The following is a 15171-nucleotide window of genomic DNA, read 5'->3' as shown; positions in this document are numbered from 1 at the left end:
CTGCCTGGTTTCTTTTGTTGGGAGGGAAGTGCAACCGCTTAGGAGCGGATCTTGGGCCTAATTTATCTGGCAGAGCGGTCATGCTGCTGGTAGTAGATGCTATGAGATTCCATTCGCGCTGCGGAGGGATCCGCGCTGCGGAGGGATCTGCGTGCAGCTGATGGGGTTTGGAGCCGGTACTAGTTCTCGCTCCTACCCGGCAGCAAGATACAAATGGACCGGGCTGGGGGAGCGGGTCTGGACTCCTTCGCTGGTAGGACAGAAACCACGTAATTTCGCTTCACGTGAGGTAGAGCTCGCGGCGATATGGCACTATTTTCTGTGGCAGAAGGGTACTACAACTACCTGACCCATTTTGAGGTGTGGTGGCCTCAGCAAGAGGGAAAATATTGGTTGCCCACTGCGGCAGTGAGAGACGCAGCGGAACTTGGCGAAGGGGCTCTTAATGGGTGCAGGGATACCTATCAGTTGCAATTATCGTTAATCCCCTCTCCAAGTGGAGGTGATAAAGACGGGACTGGCGAACCACTTTTTTTTCAGCGAAGTTTTTCTGGACTCATTTTTCCTTCGCTTGCATTGGCGGAAGAATCCACAGGTGGGAGTTCTTTCTCCTTCGCTTTCCAGTGGCTGAGCGATTCCTGCCGATATTTGTACCTACGTTTCCTCCGGAGGCGGAGGGATTCTCCTCGGGGGAGCGGCGCACAGTGGTTGAGCCAGAACTTGTTTCTTCGGGAGGGGTGGCGGCTAGAAGCGGGAGCCATGGATGCCTCGTGATGACGTCATAATACTGGGCACCGGCCTGACGGTGAGGCCCGAGGCGCCGGCCCCCGCACCAGTGCAGCCTCCCCCCCCGCACGCACAATCGACCAGCGTTGCAATTCAGCACCTTTCCCATGCATGAGCCCCCCACGCTGTAGCGTGCCCCTTTCCTACTAACAGCCCCCGGCCTAAACCCCAGCTCCAGTCTCCCCACCCAGAATTTATCGCCCCCAGCCTGAGGCACCGTGAAACACCTTTGCATCACAGCAATACAGTCCCCTGAAGGCAGCTCACCCCCATCGCTAGAGCTGCTCCTCGATAGTCTCTCCATAACCCCCCATAATGCACTCGTGGGGACACCCCCAATTGCACCCCCATCTCTGCCTCTCCCCCAAATTAGGCTTCCTGTTGCACTCCCAAACTCAGCCTTTCCCCTTCCCTAAGCCACTCAGGATGGGGGCTCTTGTCCCTGCTCAGTGGATTCCCCCTATTAAGGTCTGTTCTGCCCTCCTCTGCAAAGCTTCTGGTATGTGGGGGTGAGCCCTCTCCCCAACTCTCCCCCACCCTAGGAATGCATCCTCTCAGATCCTGTCGGTGAATGGGAAGAAGGTTCTGCACATGGACCGGAACCCATACTACGGGGGCGAGAGCAGCTCCATCACCCCTCTTGAAGAGGTAATGGGACCCCCCAAACCCTCAGGCCTGGAGTTGGGGCCCCACCATTGGCTGGAGGACAGGAGGAAAGGGTGCACACTGGGTGAGGGTAGAGACTGTGGGTGGCTTGAGGCCCAGGAGGAAAGAAGTTGGGATCCAGGGGCTGTTGGGGTTGGACTGACTTGGGTTGCTCTTGGGGGGATAGGGAGTTTTGGGTGGGAGGTGGCCAGCGGGGTGGGTGTTGAGTGCTTCCTCTTCCTTCCCAGCTGTGTAAGCGATTTGAGGTCCCTGAAGGGCCCCCTGAGTCAATGGGGCGCGGCCAGGCCTGGAATGTCGATCTTATTCCAAAGTTTCTCATGACCAGTGGTGAGTGTGGGACCCCAGTATTGGGGTGGAGGATCCCAAAACTGGTGGGGGGGAACTGAGGAGGTTTCTCAAGAGTTCTGGGGGGGCTTGCTGACATTAAGCAGCCCCAAAATGGCCCCCCCATGGAGACCCCAAAACAGTGGAGAGGGTAAGCTGGTCCCCAAATCTAAAAGATGTGGAGAGGGGTCCTGAAATCAGGTTGTATGTCTGTCTGTCATTCCCCCATCACCATCTGTCCACCCGCCCCCCAACCTCCAGGCCAGCTGATAAAGGTGCTGCTGTGCACAGGTGACACGATATCTCGACTTCAAGGTGGTCAATGGTAGTTTTGTTTACAAGGGTGGCAAGATCTACAAGGTGCCATCCACTGAGACTGAGGCCCTTGCCTCCAGTGAGTACCTGCTGCCTCAGTATACCAGGGTTAATGGGACCCCCAAGACCAAGGCTCTCATCTCCAGTAAACAGCAGGGACTCTGCAGGGGCACCCCAAGACTGGGAGCAGCATGCAAGAGGTTAATACAACCTCTGGCCACTCTCCCAGACTGAGGCCTTCACTTCCAGGGAGCACTGGGGACCACCCCCCCCGCCCAACCGCCTGCCGTGGCAGGCAAGGTCCACATTATCAGGGAGATTTCTGTCTTCTTGTATTGGCCGTAGCACTGCAAGGGTTATCAATCCTCATTTATAGGTTGCAGCATGGCAGAGTTAACAGTTAATGCTCTCTGAAGTAAGCTGTTGTGTAGCAGGTCTCAACACCCCAATGTATATTTCTTGTGGTACTGCAGGGGTTAATGCCCCTTCCCCTGGTACCTGAGATTCTGGAATTGCAGGGGTTAATGTTCCCTCTCTCTCACCCCACCCCAATCCCTGCAGCACCACTGCCAATGTTGAGGTATGGGTATTAACCCCTGCAGCACTACAGGTATGGCACTGCCCCTCCCAAAGTGCCCTGGCTGCAGCACTGCAGGGGTTAAGCCCCCCTCAGTTGAACATCTGTCCCTTCCTCCCCCTGGCCGGGACAGACCTTATGGGCATGTTTGAGAAGCAGCACTTCCAGGGCTTCCTGGTGTTTGTGGCTGGCTGTGATGAGGATGACCCTGCAACCCTGGAGGAACTTGACCCCCATGTGACCCCCTCCCGTGACCTCTACACTGGCTTTGACTTGGGCCCAGATGTAGTTGACTTCACTGGCCACGCCCTGGCCCTCTACCAAACAGATGAGCGAGTGATAGGTCTAGGCTCTGCCCCAGCCGCACCCACTGCTCCCAGGGCCTGCCCAGAGCCATACCTTGACCCCATACTGCACTGTACTGCACTGACATGTGAGTGACAAGTCCTGGCCCTGCCCACTGCTAGACCCTGTCCACAAGGCCTTGTCTGCCTTTACCGTGTCAAATGAGTGATGAATGGGGCCCCACCCTGTCTCTTTCCTGTGCTGAGCAAGTGACAAGTCCTGCTGCCTAGGTACAGGTTCCATCTACAGTCTCAAGGCCACATCCACAGCCTTGTAATAGTCCTCTACCACATCAACATGCATAGGCTCTAACTCCTAGGCCATGGGTCCTGCCCATAGACACGTCCTGGCCCTCTACTGTGCTGAGTAAGTGACAGCCCTGGGCCCTGTCCATGACCTTGCCCTGGTCCTGTACTCCTGCCCCAAGTAAGTGACAGTGCCTTGGCCCCTTGCACAGGCCACTCGCACAGCCCCTAGGCCCCACCCCCTGGGCAACAGGTCATGTCTTGGCCCTCTACTGCACCGATGAGCAAGTGACAGGGAGCAGTCCTCCCGGCATGCCCTAGGCATGACCTTTCATGGTGCCCCTCACTCCTGACCTGCAGCCCCCCACCACTACCCCATGCTGCCCCTCACTTCTGATCCATGGCCTCCCATGGTGCCTCTGACTCCTGACCTGTAGTCCTTTCTTACTCCCTCTTTCCCCCAGCTACTTGGACGAGCCCTGTGGAGAGACCGTCCGGCACATCAAATTATACAGTGAATCATTGGCACGCTCTGAAGGGGAGGTGAGCAGGGGAGACCCTCCCCCCCCCCAACCCTCTACACACCCCCTGGGGCTGGGGGGAGTGGGGCACTGTACTGTGGGGGGTGGGCATTTTCCAGACCCCTATGGGGAGGTGGATCTTGGGGATGCTATTTGGAGTGTCACTAGTTTGAGAATGACCTGGGGTGCCCAGTCCTGGGTCCCTGGTGCCTTTGTGGGAGCTGGATCGTGGGGTGGGGGGGTAGATTGAGGCGCCCTGCCTCACCTTCCTGTCCCTTATTCCTCCTCAGGTGGCACGGAGCCAGCAGGTGCTGTGTGACCCCAGTTATGTCCCTGACCGCCTGCGCCGAGCTGGATGTGTCATCCGTGCCATTTGCCTCCTTGCACACCCTGTGGCTGGCACCGGAGACACTGCTTCCTGCCAGATTATGCTGCCTCAGAATCAGCTTGGACGCCACTCGGGTATAGGAGTGGGGCCAGGGGAAGGGTGGAGTTGCATAGCTACATGCTTTAAGGCACTGTAGGGGAGAGATGTTCAGTGGCGGGAGGACACACCTGTTGGGCAGAGTTAGTTTGGGACACCTACTAGTGGTGGAACCAGGCAAGTGCTGAGCAGGGGGTAAAGTTAGAGATGGGTATTCATACAAGAGGCTGGAGGAGAGAGCGAGCCAGCAGGGGGTGGGGCTACTGGGAGACTCACGTGCAGAGGGGAAACACGATAGATTGGGACATGCTCCCCAAAGATGGAGCAAGAGCAGGGAACAGAGCTAGAGGAACCATCTATAAAGAGCAAGGGGAGAGATGGGCACACTAGGGGACAGGAAATGCCCAGCAATGGAGTGATGCTACTAGGGAACACACCACTGGGGGCAGAGCCAAAATGGGGCATGTCTAGAAGGGGGCAGGGCTGGAGTGGGGATATCCCCACTAGGCAGACAAGGAGACCCCCCCAGATCTGCGTGACCGCAGCCTGTGTTGTATTCACATGTGAGTAAGGGAGAACATGTGCAGACATCTATGTGTGTATGGTGTCATCGGCTCACAACGTAGCAGCACCAGGGAAGTTTATCGCCATTGCCAGCAGCACGGTGGAGACGCCAGAGCCCGAGGAGGAGCTGACCCCTGCCCTGGCCCTGCTGGAGCCCATTGAACAGAAGTGAAGATCCCTCCCCCAGGAGTCAGGGGGCTCAAGGGTCAACAGCAGGGGTGTGGGGAGGGTACCTAGGAAGCACAGCAGGATGAGGGGGCTGTGGGGATGAGGTTAAGGGTCAGCAGAGGGTGTGTGTGGGCACTTGGAAGTCTGTGAGGGATGGAATCAAGGGGCAGGAGTCAACCATATGGCAGGAATGAGGATGTTGGGGTCAGGGAGTGGAAGCTGAGGTTTCAGAGGCCAAGGTAGGGGGACTGAGCCCAGGGTGGGTGTTCAGCTGGGTGGGTGGGGGACTAGAGAGTATCAGGCCTCACCCCTGCATTTCCCCACCTCCCCAGGTTTGTATCCATCAGTGACCTCTATGAACCCACAGACGATGGGACTGAGAGTCAGGTATGACCCTCCTGTGCCCCCCAGCAGCCCAAATTCCAGGGGGAGGTAAGGGCAGGTGGGAGGAGCTTGGGAAGTAGGGGCATTGCAAGAAAGGGGAAAGGTCTGGTGTGGGGAGTGACTAGGGAAAGGGATAGGGTGCATATAGGAAGTGGGAGAAAGGTGGGGCTAGTATAGGGAGGGGGGGTAGGGCCTATACAGGATGTGGGGGTGGAGTGGAGTATTTAGTAAGTGAGGAAGGGGTGGGGCCTATATAGGAAGTGGGGGAAGGGGTTAGGTTAGGATATGGGGAAAGGATAGGATCTGTGCAAGAAGTGGGGGAGGTCTTTGCAGGAAGTATAGGTGGGGCACACAGGAAATAGAGGTGAAAGCTGTACAGAAAAGGGTTGGGTATGTATAAGAACTGAGGGAAGGGGCAGGGCCTGTATAGAAAGTGGGGACAGGGCTGGTGGGAGAAGGGGTAGGCCCACACAGTAAGTGGAGGTGAAACCTTTGCAGGAAGGGGGGACATGTACAGACAGGGGCAGGACACTGATCTCTTTTTCCCTTACCCCCCCAAGGTATTCTGCTCACGGTTGTATGATGCTACAGCCCACTTTGAGACAACGTGTGCTGACATCAAGGACCTTTTCTGCCACATGATGGGGTCTGCCTTTGACTTTGAAGCAATAAAGTGGCGCCAAAATGATGTCTTCAGCAAAGATGAGCCCTGACCTGGAGCCCCACATCATCCCCTGCGCCCCCCCCCAGCACCCACTTGGAACCTCCCTGGACAGGCAGGGTGGCTCCAGCCCACCACATTCTCTTGGGACCAATGTGTGGAGACCCCCACTTCCATCCCTGGGCCCAAAGTCGGGGGAGCCCTGGCACCCCCTAATTTGTTGGGGTTTCTTCCACAACTCACCTTCTCATATCCTGAGCCCTTCCCCTCCCCTGCCTTGAGGCTACCCAGGATTTTCTGCATCCCTGAGCCCCTGGGATGGAGGCACCCCTCAGTTACTTGGGATCCAGGCTTTGTACCATCCTGCCTCCCCCGCTTGGCACTTAACTGGGAATCCCAGTCTCTTCCCCTGTGGTGTCTAATGTGCAGTGTCTCCTCTGCACCCCAGCATTGGCTTTTTGAGTAATGGGGGCTGTCCATCATTCCCAGGGCCCCTGTACCTTTCTTGGAGGGCTCGGGTATCTGCTAGAGTAGGGTGTGCCTTGGATACTGGGGCTCCCCCCAATGGATCTCACACCCTTGTCTCCTCTGTGCCTCCTCTCTCCCTGTGTGACAAGGTTTGTGTGCATCTGCGTGCTGGAATTTGGGGGCTGGAGCCCGGGGGGCTAGACACGGGAATGCCCCTGCCTACCCCAATCCTTTTTTTTTTTTTTTGCTGCTTGTAATTTAATGTATTAATCAAGAGGTCTGAGTGTTGCTGTGCTGCAGACTCGAGATGGGAAGGGGGCAAGGGGGATAATTTGGGATCCCTGACCCGGACCCCCCCCCCCAAGAGACTTTATCTATTGTGTCACCGGTGTTTTTGGGCTCACAACCCCCAGCCCCTCCCCTCACATCACCTCTGCCCAGTGGTCAATAAAAACAGTCTGAATCCTTCCTGGCCTGCTGGGTGTTTGGTTTTTTTTCTTTTTTTTTGGGGCGGGGGGCGGAGGTGATTATGGGGAGCCCGAGGGAGGGGAGGTCCTTTTGGGGAATTATGGAGGGGACAGGTCATCGTGGACATGTTAGGGGGGAAAGGAGGGCCAGTTTAACCCGAACTAGCTTATGTTCACACGCCGGCGCCAGGAACTACGCCGTTCCCTCCAGTCGCATCACAGGAAAGCGCTGTCTTGATCCAGATTCACCGCGGTCGAGCCACTCCAGTTTCTTCTCGGGGCCTGTCCGTCAAGGCAAGTCCCACCCCCGCACTTCCGGTAGTGCGCCCATGCCCTGTGTGCTCTGCAACCTTCACAAACAGCCCCCGCGGCGGTGGGCGTCAGACCGCGGCAGCTGATTTGTTTCTGCGTTGGAGACACGGGGTGGGACCTTCCTCTTTCCGGGTGTTGCGTTCTCCCGTGCGTCACGGCGCGCGGCAGTGAGGTAACAACTGCGCCCGGGCATAGGATCCGTCGCTGCTGCGGTAGCCTTGCAACCCCCAGCCTCCACCCTGGTTTAACCCAGGGCTACGTGACCCCCCCGGGAACCGCCTACGTCACCAGCAAGGGGTGCCCCCCCTCCTGAAATCGGGATTTCCCAACTGCCCGGGCCTGCTGCCTAGCCCTGACCTGTGGCCCCTATCCGCCCTAAGTGCTGGCTCCTGCCTCTGCCCCCCAATCCCAGGCTTTTACCCCTGACCCCCAGGCTTTGGTCACTGACCCCGGCCCCCGACCCCACCATGGCGCAGTACAAGGGGGCAGCAAGCGAGGCAGGCCGAGCCCTGCAGTTGATGAAGAAGCGCGAGAGGCAGCGGGAGCACATGGAGCAGATGAGGCAGCGCATTGCCGAGGTTTGAGGGCCCCTGCACCCTGAAGCCCCACTCTGTCCAGCTGGGGCCTGGGGACAGGGATCCCTGGTGGGGGGAACGAGTGGCTGGGGAAAGACAGAGTCCCTCAGGAGGGCCCTGGGCCATCCCCCAGACCTCTAGCCTGAATTCCTAAAGCCAGCCTGAGGTGTGGGGACGGCAGGGATCCAGAGGGTGGAGGCTGAGAGGCTGGAGAGAGACGGCGTCCCCCTGGAAATGAGTTGCAGGGGCTCCCTGTACTCCCAAAATCCTAGTCTGTGTCTCTGAAGCCAGCCTGTGCACTGGGGGGAGGGGGCTGAGGCCTGGGGGAGGGCATTATCCCCTGTGCAATTGGTTGGAGGGATCTCAAAACCCTAAGCTGTACTCCTAACCTCCAGTCTACAGTGTTGGGGAGTCAGGGATCCAAGAGGAGAGGGGTGGGAGGCCAGGTATACCCTCAAATTCAGCCTGTACCCCAAGCCCCAGCCTGTGGTATTGGGGCGTCTGGGACTTGGTGAACGGGGCCCGAGAAGTTTGGGAGAAACAGTAACTCTTGGGAAACAGGTTGGAGGGACCTCCCTGTACCCCAAAATCCCAAAGTGCACCCTAGAGCTGCACCTGTACTTCCCAAGCCAGTATACAGTGGGGGGGTCTTGGACTGTGGGGATCGTGAGAGATTCGGGGAGGCGGTGTTCCCGAGGAAATGGGTTGGGGTGCTCCCAAACCCAGTTTATACTGTGGGAGCATCAGGGATTTCAGGGGGAATCACTGGGGGACTAAGAGCCTGGAGAGAGAGGAAAGGGATGGGTAGAGGTGAGATCCATTGGGGGTTAGTGGTGGAGGGGCTCTACCTATGGCAGTGGGTGCAGGGCTGATCTGACCCCCAACCTCTCCTACAGGAGAACATTATGAAGTCGAACATTGATAAGAAGTTCTCGGCTCACTATGATGCAGTGGAGGCTGAGCTCAAATCCAGCACTGTGGGTAAGGGACCCAGGTGTCTGGGAGGTGCCCCCCACCCTTACTCTGCTAGGTCCCCCCAGACCTAAGGAGAGAACTCAGGCACCCAGGCTTCTCAACAGACCCTACAGGGTTTCCTGAAGCAGGGATGGGACCTAGGTGTCCAGGTTCCGAGACCAGAGAACCCAGGTGTCTGGGAGACCTTAGCCTGCCTTCCACACCCTTCCCAGGTGTCTGGGACGCACCCTTCCCCCCCAACTTAGCCTGCCAGCCTTCTGCATCTCTTCCAGAACTGTGAAGACAATCCAAGCATCCAGGACCCCTGCCCTTAGCCTGCCCATATCCCATGCCTCTCCTAGAGCCATGGAAAGAACCCAGGCATCCAGGCTTCCCACTAGGCCCCTGGGATGGGACCCAGGCATCTGGGTTCTGAGACTGGAGAACCCAGGCATCTGGGAGACACCCCCCCACACACACACCTTTAGCCTACCAACCTGCAACACCCCTTCTGAAGCTGTAAAGAGAACCCAGGTGTCCAGGATTCCCACTAGGGCCCTGGCATGGGACCCAGGCATCCTGGTTCTAAGACCAGAGACCCCAGGCATCTGGGCTCCAACCCCCCTCCCAGAGTACCCAGGCATCTTGGTTATCAGGCTGGGGGACTTGAGCATCTAGGCTTCATGGGGTGGTAACCCTCTCCTGGCCGCGCCCCTCCTGGTGCCAGGGTGTCCCAAGGGACCCAGGCATCTGGCCTCCCCTCCCAGGGCTGGTGACACTGAATGACATGAAGGCAAAGCAGGAGGCACTGGTGAAGGAGCGGGAGCGGCAGCTGGCCAAGAGGGAGCAGTGCAAGGAGCTGCAGCTGTGAGCATGGTTGGGGTGGAGGGGGTCATGGTGGGGAGGGCCAGGGGCAGGTTGGTGGGGAGGGGGGACCAGGGAACCCAGGCATCTGGGTGACCTGCTGTGACGTCCCACACTCAGGATGTTGCGTTCCACCCAGAGAACGCAGGCATCTGGCTTCCCAGCCCCACTGTTCTCTTACTCCCCAGTCCCTTCTCCTGTTCTAGAGCTCAGGTGTCCAGGCACTCGGCTCCCCTCCACACGGAAAACCCAGGCATTCAGGCTCCCAACTGACCTACTCTTATCCCCAACACCCTCCGCCCAGTGAACCCAGGCATCCAGGCTCCCAGTCCCTTCTCTTCTAGAGCTCAGGTGTCTTGGCTCTCTCCCCATAAGGGAACCCAGTCAATTGAGTTCCCTACTCTGCCCGCCCCACCCTGGCGCCAACCCAGGCATCCAGGCCGTAGCTTCGCAGTTCTCCTAGAGAGCCCCTTGCCAGAAGGGAAACTCCTGGGCTTCCTTTTTCCCTCCAGGGCAGGTGGGGGGATGGAGGGGCTGTGTTTTGGGGTTAGCATTCAGCCCCCCCCCCCCCAGTCCTGGGGGGCTGCCACAACGCCTTGCTTTTGGGGCCTGTAGGAAGCTGGAGCGGCTGCGGGAGCGAGCACTGAAGCAGGAGCAGAAGCGGCAGATTTCCAGCCTCAGCTTCTCCCTGGACGAGGAGGAGGAGGAGGAAGAGGAGGAGGAGGAAGTGGGGGGTGAGGAAGGCACTGGGTCTCCCCCCGATGATGACCCCGACAAAGATGGTGGGTCTGGAGGTGGGGTTTGGAGCCCTCCAGGGCTGGCAGGGGAAATCAGGGGGGCTCACCTAGTGTCCCTCCCCCCCCAACAGAGCAGCCCCCTAAGAGGCGGAAACTGGGGAAGAACCCAGATGTGGACACCAGCTTCCTCCCAGATCGGGACCGTGAGGTAATGGGTGAGGGAAGGATCCAGTCATCTGGCATCTTAGGCTAGGAACCCAGGCCCCCAGCCCTACCTGCTTGCTCCCACCCAGGCTCTACTCCCCATCCCAAGCTGGAAGGAAATGCAGGCATCTGGGGGCAGGGAAAGGGCCTGGGTACCCTGGGGTCTCAGGCCAGGGAACCCAGGCATCCAGGCTCTCAGCTCTTCACTGACTTTGCTCTAACTCCCTAGAGCTGGGGGAGCACCCAGGCATCCAGGCTCCCAGCCCTTCCTGCTATGACCCCCCAGACCTCACCATAACAGAGAACCTAGGTATCTTGGCACTGGCCAGAGAGCACAGGTATCCAGGCTCCCCTGAACCCTGCTCTAAGTCCTTAGACTCCACTTCCCTCCCAGAGCTGTGGGAGAACCCAGGCATCTGGGCTCCCAGTCCCATTCCCATGAGACTTCAGGCATATGGGTTCCCTCCACCCCCGGGTGTTCTGCTTCTAAAACTAGAAAACCTAGGTGTCTGAGCTCCCAGCCTTGTTGCTGTGAGGCCCTCTTAGACCGCATAATAGCACAGAACCTAGGTGTTTTGGCTTCACAAGCAGGGAACCCGGGCATCTGGGCTCATAGCCTTCCCCTGCTCCATGCCCCCCTGCCCCTGCTCAGCCCTACCATGTCATGGAACCCATGTGTCCTGGTTCTGGTCCTATAATCCTGGGGTAATTTTGTCCTGGAATAAGCCCATATACTGTATATTTGCACTGGCATCCACCTGGCTTTGCTGTAGATTTAAACCTAGTCCTGGCTGGATTTTTTTCTGGGGGCCCCCAGGGACCCCCAGCCCTCCCACAACCTCTCTGCCCCCAGGAGGAAGAGAACCGGCTGCGTGAGGAGCTGCGCCAGGAGTGGGAGGCCAAGCAGGAAAAGATCAAGAGTGAGGGGGCCTGGTTTTGGTGGGAGCTCTGGCAGCCAGGCCGAGGAGCCCAGGTGTCCCAGCCCCTCCCCTGCTGGAGGTCGCCAAAGACATGTGTCTTGGTAGACAAAGTGGGGGGCTGGGTTTTGGGGTTCAACCTGGGGATTCAGCAGAGGAGAGGGTGGAGATGGTGCAGTCTGGTGGGGACTTTTGGGGGTCAGATGGCTTTGGGGCACCTGGGGGGGTCATTTGGGAAACTTGGGGGGTCATGTGAAGGGACCTGGTGGATCAAAGGGAGCGTCATGGGTTCCTGGGCAGAGGGGTGGGGGGGAGACTGAGATTTGGGAGGCTCTGACCCCATTTCACCCCCCACTTCCCCCCAGACGAGGAGATTGAGATCACTTTCAGCTACTGGGATGGTTCTGGCCACCGGCGCACAGTCAAGGTAGGTTTCTGAGGGAGCCAGGAGGGTCCCCCTAAAACATCCCTCCAGCATCATAGGGGTCCCCACAAAGCCTGGTGGAATCCCAGGTGTGTGTGTGGGGGGCTACATATCCCAGTTGGGGGTGACCTGTTTCTCCCCCCGCTGGAAACCCCCCAATTTGTGCCTCCCTCAGATGAAGAAGGGGAACACAATCCAACAGTTCCTGCAGAAGGCACTGGAGATTCTCCGCAAGGACTTCAGCGAGCTTCGGTGATGGGGGCTGGGGGCTCTGAAGGGAGGGAAGTGGGTTTTGGGGGTCTCTGGGATTCTGGGGGAATCTCAGGGGGGGCTCTTCAGGCCAGACCAAGCTGATTTGGGGGATAAGAACTTTCTAAGGTGGGGCTGCAGCTTTGGACAGTTTCTCTGATCCCCTTCCTGTCCCTCCCAGGTCAGCTGGGGTGGAGCAGCTCATGTACATCAAGGAGGACCTTATCATCCCCCATGTGAGTTTGGGGTGGGGATCCACCTGGATCCTCTCAAATCCCCCTGACCCTCCCTAATCTCTGTACCCCGTTCCCCTGGTCCTTGGAACTGGGGGGGAGCTGGCCTGGCTGGGAGGGTGGTGGAGGACTCTTAATGGGGCCCCCACAGTTTAAGGCCCCCCCCCAGTCTGTTCTGGGTGGAGGAGGCAGATTTAATGTTCTCCCTGCCTTGCAGCATCACAGCTTCTATGACTTCATTGTCACCAAAGCTCGAGGCAAAAGCGGTGAGTGAGCCCTCGCTTTGGTTGATGGGGGGCTGGGGCATTTGGGGAGGGCCAAGGGGGCCTGGGACATACTAGGGTGTCTGGGGGGCATCAGGCAGAGGATGGGGTGGCTGGGGTATATTGGGGGTGTCAGCACAGTTCTGGGGGTCTCCAGGGCTCATGCCACCCACCCCTCCCCCCAGGGCCCCTGTTCAACTTCGACGTCCATGAGGATGTGCGGCTGCTGAGTGATGCTACTGTGGAGAAGGATGAGGTGAGAGGACCCCCCCCCCCCAACCCATGCAGGACTGGGGACACCCAAACTCCTTGAGCAGCCCGTGTATCATTTCCCCTGTCCTCCCAGCATCAGGCCTGGATTGGACACCCCCCACCCTCCCATCTTCATACTTTGGGCTCCTGTTGGGTTCCAGGATGCAGCCAGCTCTGGGGTGGAGGCTTTGGGGTGAATGGTCAAGTATAGCATTGCAAGGACGGGTGGGGGGAAGAACCTTCCACTCCCCCCAGACCCCAGATCAGGCCTGGATTATCCTGTTGGCCCATATCAGGCCCCACAGTGCAACCAACTCTGGGTTTGGAGCCTTTAGAGCAAACTGTTGAGTATAACACCATATGGAGTGGGGGAAGTCCTATTTCTCCACCACTCCCCCAGACTGCAGATCAGGCTGGATGAGGGCCTGTTCTAGGCTATACAATGTGACCAAGTCTGGGGTGGAACCTCTGGGGCAAATGGCTGAGTAGAACTCCATGTGTTTGTGGGGGCTGGATTGGGGCCAGTCTGCCCTGTCCTGACTGCTCCCACCCCACCTCCCCCAGTCGCATGCAGGGAAGGTGGTGCTGCGCAGCTGGTATGAGAAGAACAAGCACATCTTCCCAGCCAGCCGCTGGGAGCCGTATGACCCCGAGAAGAAGTGGGACAAGTATACGGTATGGAGGGGGGGAGGGGTGTTCTATGGGATTTTAGGGAGCTCATAGGGGGCAGCCTGGCAATGTAGTGGGGTCTGGGGTGATGTGATGAAAAGGGTAGTTTGGCAGGGATGAAATTATTGGGGGAGTTTAGGGGTTTGTGATTAAAAGGGTAGTTGGGTCTGGAATTAAGGGTGGTTTTGGGGGTCTGGGACTTAATAGGTGGTTTGCAGGGTCCTGGTATATGAATGTAGTTTGGGGGTCTGTTAACAGGCATTTTGGGGGTCTGGGACTAAGTGGAGTAGTTTGGGGGGCTTCAAATAATGGGTTTAGTTTGGGGGGGTTTATGGTAGTATTTTGGGCAGGGATTATGGGGATTCAGGATTATACAGGATAGTTTTCGGTTATGGGGCTAGGTTTAGGGGATCTGGGATTATGGGGGTAATTTTGTTTTTTGGAATTAAGGAGAGAGTTTTGAGGGTTTGGAATCGAGGGGGTGAGATGTAGGTGTTTTGATTATGTGGGGTAGTTTTGACAGCGAGTAATGCAGTAGTTTGGAGGTCTGGGATTAAGGGGGCAGTTTTGAGCACCTGGGATTAAGGGAGCAGTTTTAAGGATAGTTTTGCAATGTATGAGATTAAGGGGGGAAGTGTAGGGGGTCTGCAGTGCAGGGTTAGTTTGGGGGTCTAGGATTGGGGGGGCAGTTTGGGGGGGACTGATCAAGTGGACTGGTTTTAAGGGTTTGGGAATAATGGTAGTGTTGGGATATCTGGAAGTATGGGGAAGGGGGGTCTGGGATTACGGGGATAGTTATGAGGGTCTGGGAGAAATGGCAGTAATTTGGGTGTCTGGAATTAAGGGTGTATATTTATGGATCTAGGATTAAGGGGGGTAGTTTGGGGTCTGGATTTAGGGGGCAGTTAAAATCTAGCATTATGGGGGAGATTTGAGGGTCTGGGATGTAGGGTAGTTTTGGGGAGGCCTAGCATTACTTTTGGGGAGGTCCAAGTTGTTTTGGGGGTCTGGGATTATGCAGGGAGGTTTACAAGATCTAGGATAATAGAGGAAGTTTTTGAAAGTCTGGGATTAAGGGGGGGGTGGAGAGGGGTTCACTCCCATTTCTCTCTCTCTGTCTCTCAGATCCGGTGAGGAGCTAACCCTTGACCAGCTGGCTCCCCTTCCCCCCCACTTCCCCTGCCCAGTTCCTGCTAAGGAGAGGGCACTAATGAAGCTGTTGCCCCCCTTGCCATTTTAATTTGGTCTCTTTGGACTGTACCTGAAATAAATGGCCTGTCTCTTGCCTTCCCTGTTGGACTGTTCTTGATGGTGGTTGGGGGAGGGAGTAGGATGGACTGAGAACCCAGAGCACAGTGAGCAGAGGCTTTAACTCGCCTTGGGCAGAAGCACAGAGGGATGGAGGCATTACAGGGAGGGGCAGAGGGTTTACCCAGTGGGATGGGTGGGTAGGCGATGTAAAAGTGGGGAAGTACAGGCTGGTGCATCTTCTATCTATTTGCATATAATTTGAGTCTTTCCCTGTTCAACATTCCTCATTTGAGGGGGAGTAAGTAGTTAGGGGACCACAGGGCAAAGGGTGGGGGTCAAGCCCTTTGACCTG

General features: G+C 57.4%; 2 protein-coding genes across 4 annotated transcripts; both read left to right on the top strand.

The window, feature by feature from the left end:
* Positions 1 to 131: 131 nt before the first annotated feature.
* Positions 132 to 6916, top strand: GDI1 (GDP dissociation inhibitor 1). The gene is given in 8 exon segments (XM_090060934.1): positions 132 to 805; positions 1329 to 1342; positions 1344 to 1434; positions 1680 to 1779; positions 3723 to 3801; positions 4070 to 4241; positions 5268 to 5322; positions 5880 to 6916. Coding segments are annotated over 7 exon segments (516 nt in total). The 5' UTR covers positions 132 to 763; the 3' UTR covers positions 5286 to 5322; positions 5880 to 6916.
* A 325-nt stretch (positions 6917 to 7241) lies between these two features.
* FAM50A (family with sequence similarity 50 member A) lies at positions 7242 to 14853 on the top strand. 3 transcript variants are annotated; one of them, XM_090060874.1, is made up of 14 exons: positions 7242 to 7399; positions 7661 to 7805; positions 8699 to 8783; positions 9524 to 9623; positions 10236 to 10402; positions 10489 to 10565; positions 11415 to 11481; positions 11844 to 11905; positions 12078 to 12154; positions 12333 to 12387; positions 12602 to 12650; positions 12833 to 12903; positions 13464 to 13574; positions 14694 to 14853. In XM_090060874.1, the coding sequence occupies exons 2-14, from the start codon at positions 7695 to 7697 to the stop codon at positions 14700 to 14702; spliced, it is 1041 nt and encodes a 346-aa protein (XP_089917000.1). In that variant the 5' UTR covers positions 7242 to 7399; positions 7661 to 7694; the 3' UTR covers positions 14703 to 14853. The 3 variants fall into 3 exon arrangements, with proteins under 3 accessions (XP_089917000.1, XP_089917001.1, XP_089916999.1); XM_090060875.1 differs by lacking the exon at positions 7242 to 7399 and having other exon boundaries at positions 7406 to 7805; positions 10236 to 10354; XM_090060873.1 differs by lacking the exon at positions 7242 to 7399 and having other exon boundaries at positions 7406 to 7805.
* The last annotated feature ends 318 nt before the right edge of the window (positions 14854 to 15171 follow it).

Source organism: Crocodylus siamensis, chromosome 8 (genome assembly GCF_052110815.1).
Source record: "Crocodylus siamensis isolate JL-2025a chromosome 8, ASM5211081v1, whole genome shotgun sequence".
Classification (NCBI taxonomy): domain Eukaryota; kingdom Metazoa; phylum Chordata; order Crocodylia; family Crocodylidae; genus Crocodylus; species Crocodylus siamensis.
The sequence above is the reverse complement of the archived record's forward strand: the minus strand, read 5'-3'. Positions and strand labels throughout refer to the sequence as shown.

What these genes read in the sequence shown, in the direction of transcription:
- FAM50A (XM_090060874.1), top strand. Translation starts at nt 7,695, where the DNA reads ATGGCGCAGTACAAGGGGGCAGCAAGCGAGGCAGGCCGAGCCCTGCAG. An exon ending in TGAGGCAGCGCATTGCCGAG is followed by an intron (nt 7,806 to 8,698) that starts GTTTGAGGGCCC and finishes CCTCTCCTACAG; the next exon opens with GAGAACATTATGAAGTCGAA. An exon ending in CTACTGTGGAGAAGGATGAG is followed by an intron (nt 12,904 to 13,463) that starts GTGAGAGGACCC and finishes CACCTCCCCCAG; the next exon opens with TCGCATGCAGGGAAGGTGGT.